General features: G+C 39.4%; 1 protein-coding gene across 1 annotated transcript; it reads left to right on the top strand.

The window, feature by feature from the left end:
- Positions 1-1,123: 1,123 nt before the first annotated feature.
- On the top strand, positions 1,124-17,896 carry LOC146752512 (kinesin-like protein KIF20B). Its single transcript, XM_085531746.1, has 12 exons — positions 1,124-1,240; positions 2,460-2,655; positions 5,105-5,981; positions 6,757-6,895; positions 7,625-7,747; positions 8,146-8,307; positions 10,041-10,160; positions 11,685-11,885; positions 12,842-12,968; positions 13,514-13,656; positions 17,352-17,497; positions 17,860-17,896. Exons 1-12 carry the CDS (start codon positions 1,124-1,126, stop codon positions 17,894-17,896), a joined length of 2,388 nt encoding a protein of 795 aa, XP_085387872.1.
- The last annotated feature ends 6,095 nt before the right edge of the window (positions 17,897-23,991 follow it).

The following is a 23,991-nucleotide window of genomic DNA, read 5'->3' as shown; positions in this document are numbered from 1 at the left end:
GTCTTCATAGTGGCTATCCAGACTATGTGTAGAAATAACAGCTATTATGTAGTCAGCTATTCACCAGTTTTAACTGATTATAAATTACGTTTCAGGGTGGAGAACATAGCATAGTGCCTGACACCTGTGTTGATCCTGAGGGCATTCTTGATTCTGTGCATTATGATGTCATGGATATTAAAGAGCAAGCTGAGGCAGCACATAGTTACACTGTATCCCTGGAGGACCCGAAGGAAGATACTGGCTGGTTTGAAAAGCAGCTGGAGAAAACTAACTTTGAACTGATGGAGACCAAAGAAGAGCTAACAGAGAAAAACTCCAAACTACTTAAAACTGAAGAGCTGATGCAGAAGAACAAAGGTGAGTTATGCGATGTGAAAGGTAGAAGACAGAAATAGTTCATTAATCTAAAAGAGAAATAACCAGTTTGAGTAGGAATTAGAGGAGATGTTCTACCTTTGGAACCATAGCCTGTAGATAAGTGATAGTTTGTTCCTTGTGTATATTCAGGTTCAGCAATTCCACGGTTTTTGGTTATTTCTTTTCTTTTTTTCCCCCTCTCCTTTAAACTGCAACTAGCAGCTTTACGCTTTTGTAAGTATGGGGTTAAATGTCTATATCTTGATTTTTACTTTTATATTGCAATCTCTACTCTTCTTTATGTCTTGTTGATGCAATGTTTTCGTTCCAAGAAATATAGAAAACTTTTGAATCACTCCCAATAAGTGAAGACCACATGCAAATTAATTAATCTGTTCAAAAGCTACCTAAACGTTAGAATATCTGGTAAAATTGATTACTTAATAAACTATCTTTTGGCTACTTATGTAACACAACCTTTTCTGTGTGTTACAGACTTTGAAATGCAGGTGATTAAATTGGATGAGTCTGATGAGCAACTTAAAGAAGCAACTGAGGTAACTTTATCAAGAAGATGTTGTGTAAAATTGTTTTAATACCAACTTGTGGTAGCTTAAAATGCTATTCCAGTAGGCTCCATTAATAGATTTCTTACCGAGCTTAGCTTAACTGAATTTGCCTTTAATGCATTGTGTAATTCAGCTACTTAACACTCCATTAGAAACTGATGACTGAATTTTTTTTATTTTTTATTTCTAAGGAAATGAATGCACAAAATGAAAGGATTCGAGAGCTAATGGACATCGTGGTGCAGAAAGATGACCTTATTACAGAGCTACAAGACTTAAAATCTCATTTAGAGGAAAAAGTAAAAGATTATGTGAGTTTTACACATCTCCATATCCTTATACAAAAAAAGAAAAACACTAATTCTATGCTTGTAATCAACACATTTTTGGAAAACTGATTTTCTGTATGTAGCTGGTACTCGCTTGAAATTGTAAACAATTCAAATTGATCTGAAGGTAGTTGTTGTTAACACAAACAACAAAAATATCAGTGTGTTCCACTAACTCCTGCCTCACACTCCTACATCAGAGGAAGAGCAACAGTAAAAGTATGTTGAGTAGAGTTGGAAGTACGAGTAGGAATGGTCAGGATATCTCCACGTTCTATGCAGTCCATAAAACTTTATCCTGACTAATGTACTGCGAGCTACTGAATATGTGAAGACTAGCTTGATTAAGTATGTGTGCATACCACTTCTGGTGGTTTTTGTTCATTTTTTGATGTTTGGTAGCCTGAAGTAGCTCTGAAAACATTTATAGTTAATTCTGTCACTCAGATCTCTAACCTTGTAAGCTTAGCAACTTGACCCTTCTTAGTCTTTGACTGTCTGCATCACTGCAACTTAGTATTTCCATGGTATTAAAGCTGACTGTGATGAGTAGTCATGTCCTCACCTATTACTTCTTCCAAGAACAAGGCTCCAACTCTATCTGTGAGATTGTGTGGCCTGAACACTTCTGAGGCTTTTCTTTTCATAAGCTACTAAAGATGAATAATCAGTCCTTGGCAGTGCCAGCATGGCTTAACAATCGTCATCTTGTAAGTAAGGAAGCTTCACTTGTGGTCAAGGACACAATCTAAAATATGCGTGACAGAGCTGACTAAGCTTTAAGGTTGGATTATATCTGTCACGATGAAAGTGATTTTAGCAGCTTAGCAGAAGTGTGATGTGATGAACTTGTATGAGAGCTGACCATTTGCTCTTTGACCATGTTTGTAATTTTGTTGACTTCTTGGAAACAGGAAATTCTTTGATAAACTGGTAAACTCTTGATTGTGTGCAAGTCTTTTACTTTGTAACCTGCTAGGCTCTTGCTTTCCCTTGTATACTCTACCGAGTATTGCACTTGTCATTATCTGAAGGTGTACTTGTTCTGTCTGCTATTGAGATTTGTAACTGATGTCTATAGAGTCACCGGGTAAATATTTTAGCTGTATGGTTTTGTGTAAATATTTGCCTACAGAAGATTACTGAGACTTAAGTGCTCCTTTTGTTAAGCTTCAATGTAACTGATCTTATATCAATACAGGAAAAGACTACCTACCATTTAACTACCATTAAAGCAGAACCGGCAGAAGAGAACACTAATAAAGGAACTGAAAGCAGCCAATTTTCAGTGCTTTCAGTTAAAGCACTGAAACAAGATAAAACTGAGTTGGAAGTGGGAAGAAAGCGCAGTACTGATGAAGATAAGCCTACTGTGGAAGAGCCACCTCCAAAGAAAGGTACAGTTTCTTCCATCATTGAACAGGGTGTCTTCCAAAACAATAAATTGCTTCCTATTCCGGATAGGAAGCAAAAGGCTGTGAAGCGCGTACTTTATGGTATAAGGAGAAAAGCCACTGTGTTAAACTGTAAATAGAAGTAACTGTTATGTAAATATCCCTTTTTCAGAAGGTCCTATGCTGTTCATTTTTGAATGCTTAAGAATAAAAGTTTTTGCACTATTTTTTTCCTTTTTGCTGCTTTTTCCTCATCTGTTGATGCACTTGCAGATTTGGTAATAGTTTTAAAGCAGTTTCTTTAGGATTGTTTCAACTGCTGTTGCTGATCTTCTGAGTAGCATCAGCTGCTCAAGTGCCTTTTTTTGTTTGTTTGTTTTGTTTTTCCTGAAGCAACTATCAAAATTGTTGACGACCTGCTAATTGCTCGCTCATGGGCAATATTTGAGCAAAATGGTTTGGATAAGCTCTGATGCATTTAACTTCACTTCTGGGCACAGCTGAGCATGGATTACGGAATCCAATTACGGAACAATTACGGAAGGCATATACAATGTAGAAGGGAAAATGTAAAACTTAGCTGTATTCCCTTCCTTTCTTGTATTCCTCTTGCAAAATATGTGCAAGGGAGAAAGTCAAGGCCTTCTTTGGATGAGATGCTGTTCTTGGATGATTTGTCCCTGCTGCCTTTATTTGGCATAAATATTGAATCCTAATGTGACCACTGAATGGCATCACATATAAGCATCTTACCAGAGACTGAGGGAGGGATGTGGACTCCTCCATACTCCAAATAGTAGTGGGTTTGTTCTAATCATATGACCAAAGCTCTCATTTAAAAATTAATGACAGCAATGCTCCACATAGGAATTAAAATGGGTAGCTGATAGTCACAATGTCAGCATGAAGTTTTCTGTTAAGAAGTACTGAGTATTCAATCATGTTAAAATTTTCTTCTATTTGTGAGTATTAATAGCATCCAATTTCAAAAACCGCTTAATATATATTCTTTAGCTATGTTAAATATACACAGTAGAACAATGAGCACAGGTATGTTGTGCTGGTTCTTTTGTAGAATTAATTATATAAGTAGCACGAGCAAAAGTGTTTTAGGAGATGCTAGGTTATCTCAGCTTCAAGTTCAGGGTATTTACACCATTCTCTGAGCTTTTAGGTCTTGTTTCCTATGCTCTGTAATAATGCTTTTTCCCTACTTCCTCTGTAAGGAGCTTCTAGACTGAACATTACACATCTTCTCCCTAGTCTTATTTATCTTGCTTTAGTGCTTGCTTGTTGTTTTCAGCATAAAGTGTTTAGATTACTTATAAATCATATTCCCCTCACTAGTGTTGCTGGGAGCAGCAGTCAAAACCCAAAACCTGGTTTGGGGTGGAATACGCCACTGCTGTTTCTTCAGTATGACTTTTAAATCAGTTGAGGGCTGTATATAAAAATCCTTAGATGAGTTAAGAGGCTGTTTCCATGCAGTACATGTGAATCTGTATGTAATGCAGGCTGCACGTGGGCGCTATAAAATTCTGCATTTCTGTAGTTGTAGTAATAAAAGGACTGTACAAGAATCACCATGGAATATATTGTTGTGGTGACCCAATCCCTAGTAAGTCTTGACTTATATTTATTTTTCTAATACTTAAAGTATGCATATTATGGAATGGACATAACTGGATTCTAAAGCAATGATGAAATACAGAAGTCGCTTTTGATAGAAAGAAAATGCATGTGATTTTAGCTAATTGCTACCCAGTTAAAGAAAAAAACAGCCCCAAGCTAATGGAATATTTATGGAAACTTGAATCTGCAAATTTGTACAACTTTATGCGTGAACTTTATATGCAAAAGAGTAAGTGTGGACAGAAGTAGGAATCCTCATATTTTGTTTAGAGATCAACTGAATAAGAGAGACAGATATCAACACTTAAGTGATCAACTTGTCCAGGGTTTTATCTTTCTTTTGAAAGTAAGAGGACTGTGAGTTGGAATGAAATTTCTTAGAGTACTGTTTATCTACCATTTAGATGTAGATGGAGTGATTCCTGGCTGCCTTATAGGGATTGCTGAAGCAGGGAAGATAGAAAGAATATAGCTGTGAATTATCTATCTCGTTCCCATGTTTCTTAGATCTAATAAGATTTTCTACTGGTGTGGAGTGGAAGGTTTGAGTAGTGCCATGGTAAAAGTGTTCTTCCAGACTGAAAACCTTTTGCTGTTAATTCTGTATAGAAATCTGAGGCACCTGATTACGTGTTCAGAGGACTTTAATTCCTTCACTAGTATCAAATACTATGTGATGTGAGGGCATGGCTTGCATATTATGACAGTTTTTCACTTAGAAGTTGCTACTTGGTGTTGTGAACTGCTATGTAATAATGATTTTAATCAATCTGAGCTACATACCTTTTCCCTTTTTTTTGTTTGTTTGTTTGTTTTAAAGTAGTTGTAAATGAGAGAAAGAAAAAGAACACTGTAGAGCAAAAGAAAATTGAACACATGAAACAAAAGTGCTCCGCGTACCGAAAGGAAGTACTAGCACTGAGGGAAAGAACTGAAATCTTGGAACATCATTTAACTGTGCTTGAAGAACAATGCAGAAGAGAAAAAAATAAAAAAGAAGACTTCAGTAAGCAGGTAACAAGCCTGCGTATTGAGCTTTCTTTTTCTGAAGAAACAGCTGATGTCCTTCGTGAACAAATTCTGCAGGGTCAAGCTGACTATCGGGAAATTGCTTCTGAACTGGATGAACAGAAATCTATAAATATGACACTAGAAGACAAAAATGCCCAACTAACTAACAACATAGAAGTTGCCAAAGAATATATAATTGATAAAGTGTCACAAGTAAAAGAAATGCGGACCAAATTAGATGAATTATACAAATGTCACTTAGAGTTTCACGCCATCGGTACTGACTTTGTCAGTGTAAAGGATTCCTCAGACTCAGAAAAAGATGAGACAGGGACATCTCAAATTAGTTCTGCATGCATTCAGTCACAGACTTCTTCCATCTCAGATCTTGTGCAGGACATCTCCTTTAACTATAGTCTTGAAAGGATTTGGGAAGTATGCAGAAGTATTGTTGATGTTTCCTCACAAAAAAGTCAGCACATCAAAGCACTGCTTCAAGACAATGAAAACCTAAAGGCGGGACTGAATAATGCTGAAAATCATAATCATCAACTTGTAATGAAGCTATGTGAGATTACAACTCACACTAGTCAGGAAGATGATCTTGTGAATCAGTTACATGAGCAAATAGAAAATAAAACTCAGGACTTTGAAGAAAAGACTGCAGAAGATCAGAAGATCAGAGAGTGATTGCACAATTTCAGGAGGAAGTTGCCAACTGTGAGGTAAAAATAAGAGAGCTTGAATATCGCCTGGAGGCTTCCAAGACAATGGAAGACAATGTGTCAAAACTCAATGAATTACTTAAAGAAAAAGAATCTATTATTGTTAATCTGGAGACAGTTACAGCAACTCTGCAGGAGAAGTCTGCAAATGCAGACAAAAAGTTTGAAAAGTTAAGTAGCAATGAAGCAAATCTGATTCAAGAAGTTATGCAGCTGAAAAACAGCTTGGAGCAGATGAAACACTCTCTTCGGGAAAAGGAAAAGAGTGAAATGGAGAAAGTGCAACGTATAGAATCGTAAGTAACCACTGAGTTAACTTAGAGCCCTTTGAGAATGAACTAGAGTTAAAAATAGTTAATGGGAACATCCCTTCGACTTAATGCATCTGCATGCTAATCAATGGCCAAACTACTACTTTAGGATGCTTTGGTATGCTACTTGAGTTCCAAGGGAAAACAGGAGTGTGCAAGGAAATAAAGAATAATATGGGGATTTCTGGTGGTTTTGTTGTACATCCCTCAGAATAGCATCTGAATAATTTATTGTTTCAGCATCTGATTATGAGAAGCAAGCTGAAATTCAAAAGTAATTGTTTAAATCTTGTCACTGGTCTAGATAGATTTAAGAGTCTATTTACAAATAGAAACCAACAGGCAGGGCATGGATTGAGCTGTAATTGCTGTTTCCATGAGATGTGTAACAGTAATGTTCTTTGTCTCTTTATTTTTAACATAAGGCTAGAAAATATTCTTTCTGAGAGTTCTGCCCTTGTATTGAATTTGAAAAAAGATTTGCAGAGGAAAGAAGAAGAGTATGCAGATCTAAAAGACAAACATTCTGATGCTGAGAAACAAATTCAGCAAGTACAAAGCGAGGTTTGTAGTCAACTGAGCTATTTTTTTCTGTAAGATTATGCTTGGCTTTCTGCTGTTAAAACTTCTCAAACTTTAACTATGAAGCTGGAAATTTCACACTAGTGTGGCTAGCAGCAAATCTTAGGTAAAGTTGCCATTGAAGCTCTAGAGGGGACCAGAAGTTAAAACATGGTTTCACATAGATAATGAACAGAGGAAAGTAAAGTTGGTTGGTAGTCTGGAATAAGGTTTGTGAAGAGAATAGCTAATCTGCCTCTGGAGGGGACTTGTTATTATCTCTACGTTACTGGTGACTTGCCATTGGTATCCGTGGTAACTCCAAAGCCTAAAACCTAAGTCTTGTGAAAAAACGCTGATAACTGGGAAGAAGAATGCTATTTACTTGAAGAGAAATAGACTAATTTCCAGAGGCTCTTTAATATAAGCATGTATATTTTTTTTCTTCAATTTCAGCTTCAGTTATGTTAATAGTTAAAATTTAATTATTAAACAAGAAGATATCTTAAAACCCATTTTGCAGGATCTTAGTCTGAAAGTTTATTGGGTGTGCTTGGGGTGGAAAATTGAAGCTTAAAAATGAATTCATGTCTTCCTTGGTAACCTTGCACTTGCTGTTGTTTTCCTACTCAGCACTTGTTTGTGAATTCCTCTTTATTTAACAAAGAAGTATTTGGCCAGGTTGGATTACAGAAGTCTTTTAATGAACCGTGAGCTGTGCTTACATTACAGGTGTCCACGATGCGTTCTGTGGAGGAATCCCTCAGGAACAAGATGGAAGAACTTGAAAGGATTAATAACCAGTTTAAGGATGAGCTGGATTATAAAGACTATACTATCCAACAACTTAAACAGGTATTTTTCTTGCTCTTAATTTTTATTAAATGAATGATGCAGGTTTTCCAAGCAACAGGAAAAAGGTCAAAAAAAAAAAAAAAATATGAGCAAAATTAAAGTGGCCAACTGAAATTAGCGGTAGACCATGAAAGATATTCAAATAATTAGTCACTACAGAGCACTGGCAGATTGCTTTAAATACAATAATCTGCATAGTAAATACATATGTAATACATGCATGTAACCTGATCTTGTTGAGTGACATCACAATATGTTAATTGAAATGTCTTACCATAAACTCTTTTTATCAGCTTGAGTCCTTATTTATGCTATATGAAAAACTTATTAATTCTAGGCTGTCTTAAAAATTCTGCTTGTTTCTACTGTGTATGCTTTTCTTTCATCATGAAATATAGGAGCTGGAGGAAAAGGACCATAATCTTCAAAAGTGGCGTGAGGAGAGAGATCAGTTAGTTGAAGCTTTGGAAAAACAGCTCAAAACTTTGGCTTCTAATGCCATACAAAAAGAGACAGAAATAGCAGAACTGAGACAATCTGCCTTAAAGGATTCAAGCAAGGTCAGCTCTCCTTTCCTCCTACCTGATTAGCTACCCATAAATTCTGTAAGACTCCTGTACCTGCTCTTTGTATTCTGGGTGTGGTTCTGTTCTTGAACACTGTCGTATTGACATCATGTGCAACTAACCAAAAAAAGCACCAGCTTTTATTTTTGTTCTTCAGAAACAGAATTTCTGTTAATTACTAAAATTTCAATTTTTTCAGTAGTTCAGATAAGCAGATGTCAGTTTGATGCTTATGATCCTACAATCATACTGGACATCTGTAGCTTTTTCTGATAATTCACAGCATTTCCGGATCCCAAGCTAGGCTCAATACTCAGACAGTAGTTCTGTCTCAGGTTTCTTACTTTCTTTGCTTTCTCTGAGGTAGTATCTACAATGGCATGAAAAGACAGAAGGGGACGTGGAGAGAGATTAAGGGAAGCACCAAAAAGCAGAGGGGGGATGATCTCTGGAAGTTGCATTTCTTATTTCAACATCCAGCTTTTAATCAGGATAGCCAATCTAAGCCGTAGCATAGAATTTCAGAAGCTAAACAGAAGACTAAATGAGTTGTGCTCTTTTGAGAATGTTTGGATTCACTTTCTCTGAGAAGAAAGATGTTCTCATAGCAAAACTTCCCCTACAACTGTCGACTTTCTCACAGTACCGAGGATTTGGGAACAAATAAAAGCTCGGGTTATTATATCTTAAGAGAGATGAAGGCTGAAGCACATAAGTAAAATAGAAGAATCAAAATATATTGTATTACAACTTCCCAGGCAATTCTGTGACTACTGCACTTGTAACAGTGAAATGTTACTGTTCTTGAATAGTTAAGTGTTCTAGCCTGCAATTCTAAAACTGATGCTACTAAGTAATTGCAATACTGCTTGTGTGTGTTAATTCCTTTTGCCAATCCCACAACTCAGCAGTTTTTACTGTTTATTAGGATAATGCAACTGTGATAGAAGAGTTAAGAAAAGAACTGGCTGACAAAGATGACTTTATAAAGGAATTAAAACAACGCATTAACCACAGTAGCCCTCAGTGTTTGCCGGAAATACCTTTACTTGAAGAAAGACAAAGTAGAAGGAATGACTCTGTAAATGAAAAAGTATGATTATATTTATAGAAAGTCAGTACTTAACATCTTGTTAACCCCTTTTTGTTCTTCTGTTTTCCTAGGAGATACTGGAGCTGGAATCATTTTTCTTAGCATATAGTCCTTTAACTACATATTCAGTGATCAGTACTTGTTGGTTCTTTTTGTCTTCCACTCAAGCATGAGCTCTCATCTTCTCAAAAATATTGTATTTACTAGAACACCATCTCTGTGTGTACATTATGGAACTTTTCCATGCAGTTTTCCATGTATTCGTATGTGGATGCTGAAGATTAGGCAGAGGTTTAGCCTTTGGTGTTCTAACATAGCAGCTGTGAGCGTGCAGAGTATGGGGGGAATGGATGACAAAACGACCAGCGTTACAGATTTTGTCCTTAAATAATGTCTCGCTTTCTCTCTTTTGGAGGCAGAATACTGCCTGAGACTGTTAGTGAGACCCAGTAGGGTGTATCTGAAGATCACACAATGAATAGATGTTACTACCTTCCCACACTTGTGCTGTGTTTCAGCTTACGTGTTCATGTGGCGTCTGAGCTTGAGGTTTTACACTGTAACTTTAGAAAACTCGAGAGATTTTGGAGGTCTAATGCATAGCCTAATCTTTACTCCTTTTAAATATTTACAGCCTAGGAAACAACAAAGCAAAACTAAAACTGGAGAAAGTATTCCATTAAGATGCAAAGCTGAAGGCAATTATTTGTCACATCGATGTACTAGGAGCCTCACTTCATTAAATGAATCTGAGGTTAGTATGAAACTTCAGATCTGAAAATGTTGTGATTGTATTGCTTTTGATAAGGAATGAGTAGGAAAAGATCTCATGTTCTCTAAACAATTCCCAAGTTTTAATTTATTTATCCCTTTCAAGGTGATCAGATCACCTGTTTTTATAGCCTTTGATAGGAATAAAAGCTGTTGAAACAATTGTGTGATGAATTTTTGTCAGGTGCTGTTGAAAACTCTCCTCATGTTAATGCTTATGAAGTGGCTCATGATTAGATAAGTTACTTGGAAAAAATTCATGGAGCCACTGAAACGGGCACAGCAAATTGAACTTATTTTCTTCCTCTGCAGGATTTCTGGAGATTGTTTTGTTAGCAGATGATGTTAATCATTCCTATATAAGTTTTTAATTGCTAACTTTCATAAAATAGCAGTTACATATATTTTAAAAACAAAGTATTTATTAACCAACTTGATTTATTAACCAACATGCTACTGGAAATACAGTGGGTGGTGATACTCCATTCAGATTCTTAGCAGAGCCTGATAAAGTGGCTCTGACTACTTTTTGTCTTTCTACAATCTTTGGTAACTTTTTGAGAGGAAGAAGACTCCCCTCAGGGGGTTGGAACAGTGTAAGTAGTAAAAGCTGCTAGTCTGTGTTTGGGACACTGGAGTTTGCTAGTTACTAGCAGCAGTAGAAGCAGCCATCTACCATTTTCTGATGTCCCCAGCAGCCTGTCTTCCATGTGTTCAACCAGCAACTGAACTCATTTTTGATATGCTAGCTGAATTCCTGCCATAGAGAAGGAGGAGTCCAGGTGATCTCAGTTCTGACTTTGTTGTTCCTGTTGAGAAAAACAGGATTGGGTGGATTGTGGACAGTAAGTGCTGCTGGGGAAATGCATACTGACATTTCCCTGTCACTTAGCTGTGCATTTGCTGCCATTTGACCATGAGCAGGTACATGATAGCCTTCAGCTTAAGTACGGTGTCATTGCTTGAATGTCTGTATTCTCTCCAGGGAAAAGATAGCAATGGAGCTCTTTAATGACTTGTACTTGGCTTGCACCTTGCCAGCTGGACCTTACTTATGTAAATAACATCTCTAGTGTAGAAGAGGAAGGGCAAATTCCCTAAGATTAAGCTGGAAGTTAATCGAACACTTGAATCAAATGCTCCTGTTCCTGCCCAGTTCTGACACAGCAGAGTTGAGATGAAGAAAATCGTGTCAGTTCTACCACCATTCTCTATTAAAAAAAAGTGTAGTTGTCTGTGCCCTTGAGAAAAAATGACTTGTAAAGTATCAGGCTCAGTTTAACATGAAGAACTTTTTTTGTGATCATAGATTGGAAATAATTTTAAATGTAACAAGTTCTAGGAAAGAGGGGTAAAACTCTGCTGTAACTGAAATAGACTTCTTCTGTTACAAGTGTTCTTACAGCAGGAAAATCGAATGCTTACATATCCTTTTCCAGATGCTTTATAGCTTTTTAATCTCATGGCTACCTTAACACTTGCACTTAAAATTCTTCTGTGCTATCAGGAGCATTTGGAAACTGTCCTCGACTCTTCTGGAGTGTCCGCAGAAAATGGCAAAACTAGTCGGTTCCCAAAACCGGAGGTGGAAATCCCACTGACACCTTTGCAACCTGATAAGACGGAGATAAAGCAGCACGGCAGCATGATACCTTTAGGAGTGAAAATGCCTAAGGCAAAAAAGAAAAGAAGTGATGACATGGATGAGGTATGACCTAGACCCAACAGAAAACAAAATATCTGATGCCTTTTTACCATTCTCATTTAAGCATTAAAAAAATGCTATTTCTACCTCAGTAAAGTAGTTGAAGAATTTAATCAATGAACTGCTTTAATGAACAAAACTAATAGCCAAGCTCAGTGATAATGGTTTAAGAGAAGGGAATTTCTCTTAACTCCATTGTGTATTTTCTTTGAAACCTGTAGACATAAATCAGCTTTTTAGACATCATGAGATGTCTAATACTGATATCTTAATGTCCTGTTTTTATAATTGAATGCTTATTTATTATCTGATTTACAGTGGAATAGTTACCACTAGCAAATACTTTCCTACTATTAGCAAAAGTGTTTAAAGTGTTCACTTTTGTGACATCAATTGTTCTTTCCAAAAGAATCATGGCTGAAACATGTCTTATTTTCCCAGGATTTTGTGAAAAGTAAGAGCACGAAAAATACAAAATCTGTCATGGCTTTTAATTCACCCTCTGCAAGTGATGAGAAAATGGTTGGTTTTTGTTCTAGTTTTGAAGCTAGCTTGGGACTTCCTGTAATTGTGTGGTCACACGGAAGAAGCAGTGTCTTATCCTTATGTGTATACCTGAATGGGAATCTTACATGCTTATGAGCTCTTCCTATTAAATTCTATAAGCTAACCAAAGGGCAAGTCAGTCTGTCCCCAGAGCGTGTAATGGCTGTACTGTGTAATGATTTGGAGGGAAGGATATTGCACACTGAATAGTTGGGAAGAGAAGCTTTAGTGTATTATCGTGTGCTTTTGTAAGTGAAGCCCTTGTATTAAACTAAGGTTCATATCATTAATATGCATGGCAGTTTTTAAAAACAGATGTTCACATGTGATAGCAGTATCCTTGGCATGGTCAGAGTATGAGTAGTAGATTTTTCCCATCTGTTGTTTCACATGTTCACATCTCTGTTGAACAGAAATCCAGAAAAGACTACTTCCTGAGAAAGCGAGTACATGCTTCAAGACTGACTAAAAAGAAGGATGAAACACTGCAAAAAGTTGGAGATTTTATTCAAAGCTCTCCTTCTATTATACACTCTAAAGGTTGGTGAAGAATAAGTTTTATTCCATGTTTTCTAGACATTGTAGAATGGCTTGTTTCTGCTGTAGGCTATTAATGTATGTGTTCTTAGAGAACTTGTCTGCCATGTAAAGTTGTCTTGTCCTTTGATTTATGAAGTAAATGCATTTATTCGTCTCTTCAGAGATTCATTATTACATTTGTGAAAACCTACAAGTATACAGAGAAAGTTGGTTCTGTCTTGTGCTTCTGTCAGCACGAAAGTTAGGCCTGTTGTTTAACTCCTGCTGAAGTTTCTGACTTCCAGCGACTTCTGAGCCATGATTGTCTTTCATACTCCATTTTAATGCGTGCTTTAAGCTGCCGTACCTGAAGCTATAAACTGTTTCAGCTATAGAAGCAATAAAGAACCTCGATGAACAAATACAATTTCTGAGTATTTTCACTTAAATTTTACGTGTCATTTATAAACCAAGTTTGTTACGAAGCTTTTTTTGCATTCAGTGGTTTAAAGACTCACAAAACCAGTAAGTTGATTGGTTTATGTATCAAAACAAATTTCTTCGAGCCAAGAAGCTGATGTCAGCAGTAAGTTCTCCTAAATCAAACGAACCTGAAAGTCTCGAAGAAGGAGAGACCAAGCCAAAACGATGCAAAAGGAAGCTGTATTCCACTGTCGTTTCTGGCCCTCTAGATAGACCTGCTTCTTTGGTAAGCAATTATACTGTAGTCTTGGCTTAAAATAAACTACTAAGGAGTCCAAACAGACTGGAGGTTTCATCTATTTGCAGGAGGAGGTTGAAAGTACTGAGGTATTTCTTTATTCTACCAAGTCATTCTTGTTGGTCTTCCTGCTGTTCTGTTTTAGTTTGTCCTCAAAGATCTCTGTGTTTGGCTGGCTTACAGTTTACTAAGTAGGTGATGTAGCAATCACGGAGATGTCTTCTAATTTGGAATCATAGATAATTTCAGTGTGTCGGAGTGGGATTATTCTACTACACGCTTTTCTAGAGCACAACTTAGACAGCTTTTTAGGTATGCTTAAACTATGATCTCCTGTCTAAGCCAACTTGCAGAGGATCTGATGTGCCAGTTTCATCACTCTGTCGGCAGCTATTGTGCTAAGAACATTCTTGCTCTGTTGGAACTGCATCTTTTAATTATATTAGAGTCCTTTTTCTGTTCAGCAAAGTGATCATTTGCCCATACTGTAATATCCCTCTGAATTTTTTGATGATTTGATGAATGATAGGGGCAGAAACCAAAATGTTATTTTTTTTTGTTAGAGGATGAAGAAGATGAGAATTTTTTTTCTCACTGTAGTTCTGAGAACATGGAACTGAACCGAGAACTGAAATTCTGGGCAAGTCATAGCTACAGGGATTGAGGCTAAAAATGTTTTCTGAACGCTTCATGTTTCACAAAACAAGTATTATAATACTCTTTTGAAAACAAGTATTTCAAAATGAAAGCTGCCTTCAGGCTTTCCTCAGATGTGTGTGCTTTTTTAAGATAAACAGGATTTTGTACATTCTCCATATTTTTTCCTTGTGATTAAGCTGCATTAAAATGATCTCGGTATCCCATAGTTTTCTGAGTAAAATATAATAAGCAAATTCCATTCTGAAATCCATTTAGGGGAAGAAATATGTTTGCGTGGGTCAAGAAGAGCTTGTCAGTCTTGTGTGAAAAGATGAGTAACTTTTGAAATGTTTTCTTCAGGAATCTGAGGAACAAAAGAAGGAAAGTGATCATCTGATCATCAAGCGACGGCTGAGATCCAGAACAGCTAAAAAACCTTGAAGAAGCGTGTTTGTTCCCCTTTCTCAGGACATACTTTTATCGTATTATTAAAACTGGTTGTTAATAAACAGTAACAGTTACTCCGTTGTGTTCTTAAATTTGTATATAGGTGTTTGTTGCAGAACTGCGGGAGAAAAGCAGACGACCACACCTGTCATTGACATATGATCAGCGAATCTCATTTATTCCTTGGCTGCGTGTACCTTTATAATACGGATAATTAGCTCATACATATTGCAAAAGTGGAGCTCATCATTGGTTCCCAATTACATACCATCCCCGAGTATCTTAACAGCTTGTTGTTATCAACTGAAAGCTACTCCCTTGCTGAGTTCCCAGAACCATGGCTAGTTTCTCACCATCCCAGGGCATCCTGTTGTTCTTGCTGTCCTTGCAGGTGTTATGGCTTCTTGCTTAGCTGCACCATGTTTACGACCCTTCTCAGCTAACTAGCTGTAAAAAACACTCTCTACATTTCCCCCGTTTTCTTTTAGGCTGAAAAAGGGTTTGATTTAACGGCCGATTAATCATATTTAACAAGCAGTTCAGTTCATTTGTTCAATCAGTTCTCATGTAGTTTTATCCTGCTTCGTAGCTGCTGTTCTGTGAACTTCTCATCTGGATCCATGACGGACACTCCGTAGAATTCTTCTTACAATACTGCCTATAGAATAGCAACACTACTTAAATTAATAACATAACTATTATAACTCAATCAAGGCCTTGATTGACAATACTCTAAAAGTGAAAAAAGAGACAAGTCAAATACAACATAACAACATTACTGTTAAACCCTCTAAAAAGAACAAACATGTTTGTACTGCAACCTAAGTTTCTGTAACCTGAAAATAAATCCATGAGGGTCCCATTGTGTTAATGTGTAACTGATCAGGAAAAGTCTTCAATTTTCATATACTCTGATATATTGATTTTAATGACCACTAAAATTTGTGCAATAAATGCTTTTAAGATGCTCATAAGCATGCTCTACCGACTGAGTTATCCGGGCTAATAATTGATTAATGATCGTGCAATTTTATCAAGTAGCATGTCAAATAGAACCAATTTTAGAGGACAAATGTACTAAAGTATCACTAGGGGCTAATTAATAGGCTAATAACATCATAACCAAACAGTACTAAAACATTAAAAGAGCTATTCCTGTAGATTCTAGTATTGATTAGATCAAATCCTGTTTAATACACATCTGATCTATTACTAAAATAGAAGAAGCACACAACATCCTAGCTAATGCCTTAAATTCTAAATCTTGAGACTGCATTGGTAAAACAGAAAATCACACACTATGTCAAACTATTACTAATGTTATCTATAACACAGCAAGTTAGAAAGCAATATCAGTAAGTAAGAAACACATAATTACAATTACTATGAAGGCTGGATGCTATTTTCTGCCTTCAGATGAGACCGAAGATATCATGCTGGAACCCACATAGGGCCAGTCCCTGTGGAAATACGAGCATATTCACGACCCCAAGTTGTCAGTGGTAGGGAACAGTCCCAAAGTCCTATGGCCATATTCCAAACATTAACCATAGGCTGTTCCTTTAGCACTGGGGAAGCCTCAAAATGACGATCCACACAAGCTGTATCTCTATGATCACGATTCAAAAAATTCAGCACAAACAAAACAAGCAAAACCTTACATAATATTTTCAAAAAATTCAGCACAAGCAAAACAAGCAAAACCTTGCATAATATTTCTTGTAGCGTGTCTCCCATATTCCCCCTTTTTTGTTTAATAATAATAAGAATGGATTTCAATGTTTGATAAATGTGATCAGTGATAGCTTGTCCAGTGGGAGAATGAGCAATGGCTGTAGTATGTTTAACACACCCTTCTTGGAGGAAAGTTTGAGTGGCCTTAGAGGTATACGCAGGCCCATTATCTGTTTTTGTAGTATGTGGGATTCCCATAGCAGCATAAGCAGATAACCAGTGTTTACGGGTGTCATGACTGTGTTCACCTGTATGTGCTGTGATAAATACGTAAGAAAAATTAGTATCTATTGTTACATGTGCATATTTTAGACAGCCAAATTCAGGAACGTGAGTGACATCTGTCTGACACAGTTGAAGAGGTGTTGTGCCACATGGATTTGTCCCAGTTTGAGGCAAAGAGGTATCAGTCAAATTATGTAGCTGGTATTCAGAGACAAACACGGTGTATTGCGTAGGAGAGAGGATCATCCTTAACACAGTTTTCCAATCGTGAGGGGTCATAGAGTAACTGTCACTGTTTGCAACCAAAAGATTGTATGTAAAGGCTGACTGAATTCCGTATGTTCTCACTGACTCCCTTAGCTCCTTCACTGCCTCACAAGGCAGGGATTCCAAATGGGGGACCTGATTAGGAAAGGTTTGCAACGTGTCAGCATCACCCCTTAATATTGTTTCTTTTCTGCCTTGCTCTAAGACATCACAGTACGCTGTAGGGAAATTTGTCGTTCCTGCTCCAAACAAAGTATCATCAGGAGGAAATGCGTCCGATTCTCTTTCTGGATCTACTGGACCGGGGTCACAACAATCCCCTGGTTTCGGTCCATCCGCGTCTTTAACCACGTTACACGCGGGCTGCACAGACGCAACCGCGCACGACGAGGGGTGGGCGGCATGACGAGGCACGGAGAATGACGTGGGCGAAGCAGAGGGCGGGGGGACGTAGAGGCCGACAACGCGGCAAGCGACGTGGGGGTGGTGGCAGGTGGCCGTTGGCTGGGAACGGCTGGTTGTGTCGGAGCGCGGCCGCTGTTCTTTTGTGCGCTGGGCTGGAGGTTTCCTGACCGGCGACGGCAGGTGACGGTGTTGTGGTTGTCCGAGCGGCAGTTCTGGCACCACACACCGACAGCTTGGCAATTCCGTCGCAAATGTCCCTTAACGCCGCACCGGAAACATTTAACAGAGGTGCTTGGGCCTGCACTGGTTACTGCAGACGCTTGTAAGGGTGCAAGAGCTGCTGATACTTGATTCTGAGAAGCCTCAGCCTGTGCCTTTAATCCTGCCCCTAGCTCTTTGATAGCCTCAACTATGAAAGCCTGAGCCCCTGTAGGAACGCTTGATAATCTGTCTAATGCCTCCTCTATTGTCCAGTTACTCCTCAAAGTACTCAGAATGCCACGAACTGTAGCATTACAATTCTGAAGTGCACAATGTTTTAGCATTATTTCCCTCATGTACTCTGGTACTCCAGCCTTCTCTATGGCTCCGGCTACCTTATCTAGAGGCGCTCCAAAATCCTCATTTCTTCCCTGCTGGGAAGAAACTTGTTTAGCAGTATCTTCACCCTGTTCATCAATATACCATGAGAAAAGACCTTTCATCTCATCTCATTTGATGTATGTATGTTGCAGAACGGCGGGAGAAAAGCAGACGACCACACCTGTCATTGACATATGATCAGCTAATCTCGTTTATTCCTTGGCTGTGTGTACATTTATAATACGGATAATTAGCTCATACATATTGCAAAAGTGGAGCTCATCATTGGTTCCCAATTACATACCATCCCCGAGTATCTTAACAGCTTGTTGTTATCATCCTGAAAGATACTCCCTTGCTGAGTTCCCAGAACCATGGCTAGTTTCTAACCATCACAGGGCATCCTGATGTTCTCACTGTCCTTGCAGGTGTTATGGCTGCTTGATTAACCGCACCGTGTTTACGACCCTTCTCAGCTAACTAGCTGTAAAAAACACTCTCTACAGGACCCCACAGATTACCTTCAGAATTCAACAGTTAGTTCTGTTTCCTTTCTGAGTGCATAACAACCTGAGCAAATGAATTGAATGACGTGGCTTGTTAGTCTGGTACAAACTCTGCTGTACACTGAAACTTGGTCCATTTGTAAGCAGGACTTTGTCCATCTCTGCAGGACAGCAGAAAACCCTTTGTGCTAATCACGATGCCAAGAAGCAGAATGCAGCAAATGGCAGATGATCCAACTGCTTCAGGTGTTCATTTCCTTAAAACTGAGAATAGTTTTGGACTGAGAGTTTGTAAGCAGAACGGAGCTCTTAAAGCTGTCAGAGATTATTTCTGCACTGCTCAATTCTATCTGCCTAACATACATAGGATCTCAGAACTGCGTTGCTTGAACTGGTGGAACTTGTTGAAGTGAAGTGGGATGAGCAAGTTTTAGAACTTAGTCAGAGTGCTGTAAAAAATGGATAATCTCATGAGTATTAAGGTACAGGATTGCTATTTCTGCACTGAATTTGTTTTTATTTTACATGGCTGTGATCTGAAAGTTGCTTGAAACGCAGGCACCTAGGCACTGTTGTGTAACTGAATTTCACACATTATAGGTCCTGAAATATCCTGGAATCTAAAACTCTGACTTGTTTTAAGTCTGCTGCTTGAGTATAATCAGGGTCATAGTGTCTGTGTGCAGTGTTTCTTTCCCTGTAATGCTCCACATCATTTCATTTTGGGAATATTGAAGGAAATGGACTATGTGCCATAACTGTTGTTAGAACAAAGTATGTCTGGTGTGATCTTATGCATAGGTTCTGTAACTGCTCTTCACAGCTCAGGTGTTTGACCTTCCTTTTGGTGAAGTGATGAAATGCTGCTGGTTTCTATTTGTGCTTCTAGGCACCTTGAAGCTCTTAGGAATAGAACAATTGTCTCCTGTTCTTTTCAGTGATATCAGTAACAGCTCGAGTGTTGCTGCCCACTAGGTAGACCCAAAGAAGCGGATTACAGTGAAACAACACACGAGCTGGACCTGCACGAGGATCACTTTCAAGACAGTGGCTCTGTTGCTTGAAGCCTATTTGCTTCTTCCTGACACCACTCTATTACCAAATATCAACAACCTTTCATGATTCAACTTGCAAACGTTTGACACTAACCCTTGTGTTTCTATGCCTTCCTAGGTGATTCGAGCCCTTGTCAACCCCAAAGATCCAAACCAAGTAGTGATGTGCAGTGTGTTTCCATCAATGGAGAGTTCTTATTAAGCACGAATCGCTGCAATTCGGATGACAGCCTTCCACATGGTAACAGTGATGGACACAAAGGGCTCATCCACATTCATGCTCTCATATCTCCTGGCTCTGCTGAAGATGCTGACCTGAGCCTGCCAGACACAGCAGTCACCTGCCTGGATTGTGACCCAGCGCCTTTGCAGTGCTGCCCATCCCAAGCACAGCCTGAGTGCCCCAGCAGCAGCACCACCATGCAGGAGCAGGTCAGCATCAGTGAGGTGAAGCTGAGCATCTTAGATGGGGACTTAGAGTCAGACTGCCAGTCCCAGGCACCAGGCAGCAGCACCAGCTCTGAGCCACTCTCATCTTGACAAGAGGAGTCCCATCTTCACCCTTGACCTCTCAAGCCCTCCTGTCTTTTATTGAATAAAGTCACTCTCATGCTCAGTCATCGCCTTGACTGCATTCTGAGTCTTCATTCACAGGGATTGGGATGAATGCAACAAACAGCAAGGCAGCTCAGCTTGCAACACTCTGGCTGTGGGGTTCGTGCAGGCAGAGCTCTGGGTTCCCATTTTGCCTGGCTTTGGGATGTCTGCAGCAAGATCTCTACCATTTTGTATGGGAGCAAATAATCTCTAGCATCCAGGTTGCTGCTCATGATAATCCCAGTCTTCCTGGCTGTCACTTTGTGATACCTTTCAAAGCCTTTTGATACTCTTTGATGCCTTGGCTGCTCCCTAACACCTCTGTCCTCCTGCCATGTTGACTCATGACTCCCACTTTTAAGCTGGCTTTGCAGATCATCTCCAGCCCTGTCATCATCACGCTGCAGCAGGAGGTGCTCACCTGGCCCAATGTCTGGCAGTGCTGCTTGTTCTGCAGATGAGCAGCTGCCTCCTCATCTCTTCAGCTACAGTAGTTTTTCTCAGGGCAGTTAGATGCAGTCATGCTCCTCTGGATTTGGTGTGTTAAATCCATGCTGCATGGCAGCAGTCAGTGCAATACAAAGGTGTTCTGTGTGCCACAGCATTTCTCCAGGGGCTGCCAAAGGTAGAAGCACAACACAGCACCATCCTTCTGACAGTAATGTCTGTGAGTGTTAGACATGTGAGCACTGCATCATCCCCAGCGTGACAGTGCTTTTCCACACCAACCTGACTCTCACACTCTCTGCACTGAATGTAACTCTGCTCTTGTGGAGACAAATGCTTTCTGTCACATCCTCCATCCCTGCAACCATTTGCCGGTAGGCAGCTCTTGCAGAAGGATCAAGCAGCAGAACCTTTTGCTCACCCTACAGCATGCAAATGCTATGAAAGCAGAAATAACCTGGCATGCTCTGGGTCTGCAAGGCTGCACAGATGGGAGAGGTAGATTGTGTTTTTGCAGTGGAGGTTTCCAGTATTTTCAGTACATAGTGTTGGCTCTAACTGAATGTATAACCCTCTTGTAAAACAGCTGTATAAGTAGTTTTTCCACCAAGAAAGTTGCTGAACAGAGTTAAGTTCAGACTGGGGGCATTCTGACATGGGTAGAATTGAGACAAGCACAAGATAAATACACAGGGTGGGTAGAGCCCAGCACAGGACAGAATGAATGTACTGACTTTTGGAAACATCGCCCTTCTCTCTCCACAGAAAAGTACAAGGCAGACCTAAAAAGAAGAGGTTGGTAATTGACCTTATATGGAAATGAATCCTAGCAACAGTCTCGAGGAGTCTGTGAGCCTGTGTTGCTCAACCAATGAGAGCCGTGAGAGCATCACCTGCATTGGGTTTAGGGCATAGAACAGAATTGATTTCACTGACTGGTGTGCAATTTCTCCCTTGCCAACAGGGGATGTGCGCGCAGTATTGCAATAATGAATAAGCACTGCTGCTATCGCTGCCATCTTTGCCTAACCAGAAATCTTTGACTTTGAGAGTTTCTCACACAAGGGGAGAGGGTAGAAAAGTAAAGAGGCACAGAAAACTAAGGGAAACTGTTCTTCTTTATCTTATCTATAAAAATTGATACAATTGATTCTGTCGTGCATTTTTTTAATTATTATTTTTAATTTTTTGCCAGTGTCAGATTGTTTTAAAATATCCACCTACCAAAATCTGACTACCAAGCAAATGTAATGAAAATGAAATGAAGGTGAGTTAGCGGAAAGCACAAGGCCATATTATATTAGGCTCTAGCAAATTTACAGGCAGTCACTGCACGAAGAGGTAGATCTGAGTTGCACATTATATGATTCCCACAAAGATTAAGGAAATCTGAAGCTTTCAATATATTTTTTTTATGCTTTTTTCATTTCATTTTTTAAACTCCTGACCCAGACCCCAACCCTCACAGGAGCTGTAAAGATAACAGCATTAACCCGCAATGTAACTCTAATCCTAACCCTTACCCTGATTCTAAAATCGTCTCTAACTCCAAATGTAACAACAAAAATGATGCTGGAAGTTTGTAGCAAAAGGAGCCTTAACCCTGATCATAATCCAAAAAACAATCATTAAGGTAACAATAATCTTTACCTTAAAAGTAATATTAATCAGAGCCCAGATGATGCCTGCATCCAATCAGAAGCATGCTTTGTATTATTTAAGAGTTGTATTTTTTCCAATGAACTCTCTCTATTATCACTTTTATAAAGTAACAGAGTCTGTTCTTTTTCTCCTGACACTGTGCCTTACTCCAGACATCCCCTGAAGATGACCCAGATAGGGCACCATCAAAGTAATGCTAATAGTAATGTCAATCCTAAGGGTATCTCTAGCCTCAGTGTTAATGGGACGCTAACAACAATCCCAACAGCCTTAAACATTCTGGTGGTGTGAAAGAGGTGCTGCCTTGCACATGCTGGGCAGTCCCATTGCCTGTTAAATGCAGGCGGCAGCGTAGAAACATGATGCCCGTGGTCAGAATGCCCTGTGGCAGATCCTGGCACCGGAGAACTGACCGGAGAACCATGAGAGAACTGACAACAAATCACTCGACATCAGAACCGACCCAGTGGTTATTTACAAGCCTTGGGTGACCCAGACAGGATCTCAGAGTGGTGAATGTAGGTACAGAAGTTGTTACTACTCTGTTTTCTTCTAAAAGCTGCTCAGCTGCTTTGCGTTTCAGACCATCCCTGGCTTCACTGTGTGCATCTGTCCAATTGATACCAGGTGGTTTTTTTTCATCTCAGAAGTTGGGGGGGGGAGAGAGGGGGAAGGGGAAACGGACATCAGTTCAATTACTCATTTATTTATTGACAGACATTCACGTTTGCTACGTTTGGAGAAGTTTTTATTTGTTTGCTGTGGTTTAGTTTTTTCTTTTTTTCTTTTTTTTCCTTTTTCCCTCCTCTTCCATCTTTGTGTTCTTCCCCTATAATCAAAAGAGAACGGATCCCCAGGGTCTGTCCCGCAGACGTTCTTTCCATGGTCTCTGCTGCCACCTGCTGGCCAATACACGGAACTGCCACTGTTGGGCGTTTGGTGCCGCAGGAAGCACAACGCAGATCTGAGTTCTGACTGGTCTACGCAGCAAATCCGCCAATCTTTATTGTGATAAGCCCTCCACATGGCATTGTGCATGCACTCGAACACGCAACAGGCACAGATTTCTCCTAACTCCTTGAGGAGCAGGCAAGCAGAACAACTGAGCGCACCACTGCTTGTGATTGGGCCACCCCCGTCATAGAGATGTGTGTTAGATCTTTTACCCACCCCTGGACTGGACTTGTTGTTTAACGATAACCTCTGAAATCTGAGTTACTGGTTCTACCACCTCTAGTGTAGAATAGGTAGCCAATAAATGCTTTTCAACTGTGATGTATCTTTATTCTGCTCCATGCCAAACCTGTGACCAAAACCTCATAGGGGTTCACAAAGAACTCTGGCTCTGCCAGAGCCCCCATCCAGACCCTTCTTGAGTTACATTCACATCTAGTTTGGCTGAAAAGGTTGGACTGAAAATACTCAGTGCTTGGGCCTGTTTAACAGATATTTTTTCCTGATTATCCTGTCCATCGATCTTTTTAAACTGAACTCCTGCTCTAATCTGGTCTTTAAACATTTGTTGTCTCAAGACCCTAATGGGTCCAGACTGGATTACCTTAGGGGCTGGACGCCTAAGTCATGACAGCAGATGGTTCTCTGACCTTTCCACCACCATTCAGAGCCTGCATCTGGCCGTAGGCACTCTTGTCTCCCCATCAATTGGGCAGCCTGTTGTATTACAGCACCTGAGGGCCACTGGGGGGTTCAGTATGGATAACATAGACCCATCCTGATGTAAAGGTGATGGCTGTAGG

The sequence above is a fragment of the Coturnix japonica genome, unplaced genomic scaffold (genome assembly GCF_054131305.1).
Source record: "Coturnix japonica strain WE unplaced genomic scaffold, WE-NBRP24 Scf044, whole genome shotgun sequence".
Classification (NCBI taxonomy): domain Eukaryota; kingdom Metazoa; phylum Chordata; class Aves; order Galliformes; family Phasianidae; genus Coturnix; species Coturnix japonica.
The sequence above is the reverse complement of the archived record's forward strand: the minus strand, read 5'-3'. Positions and strand labels throughout refer to the sequence as shown.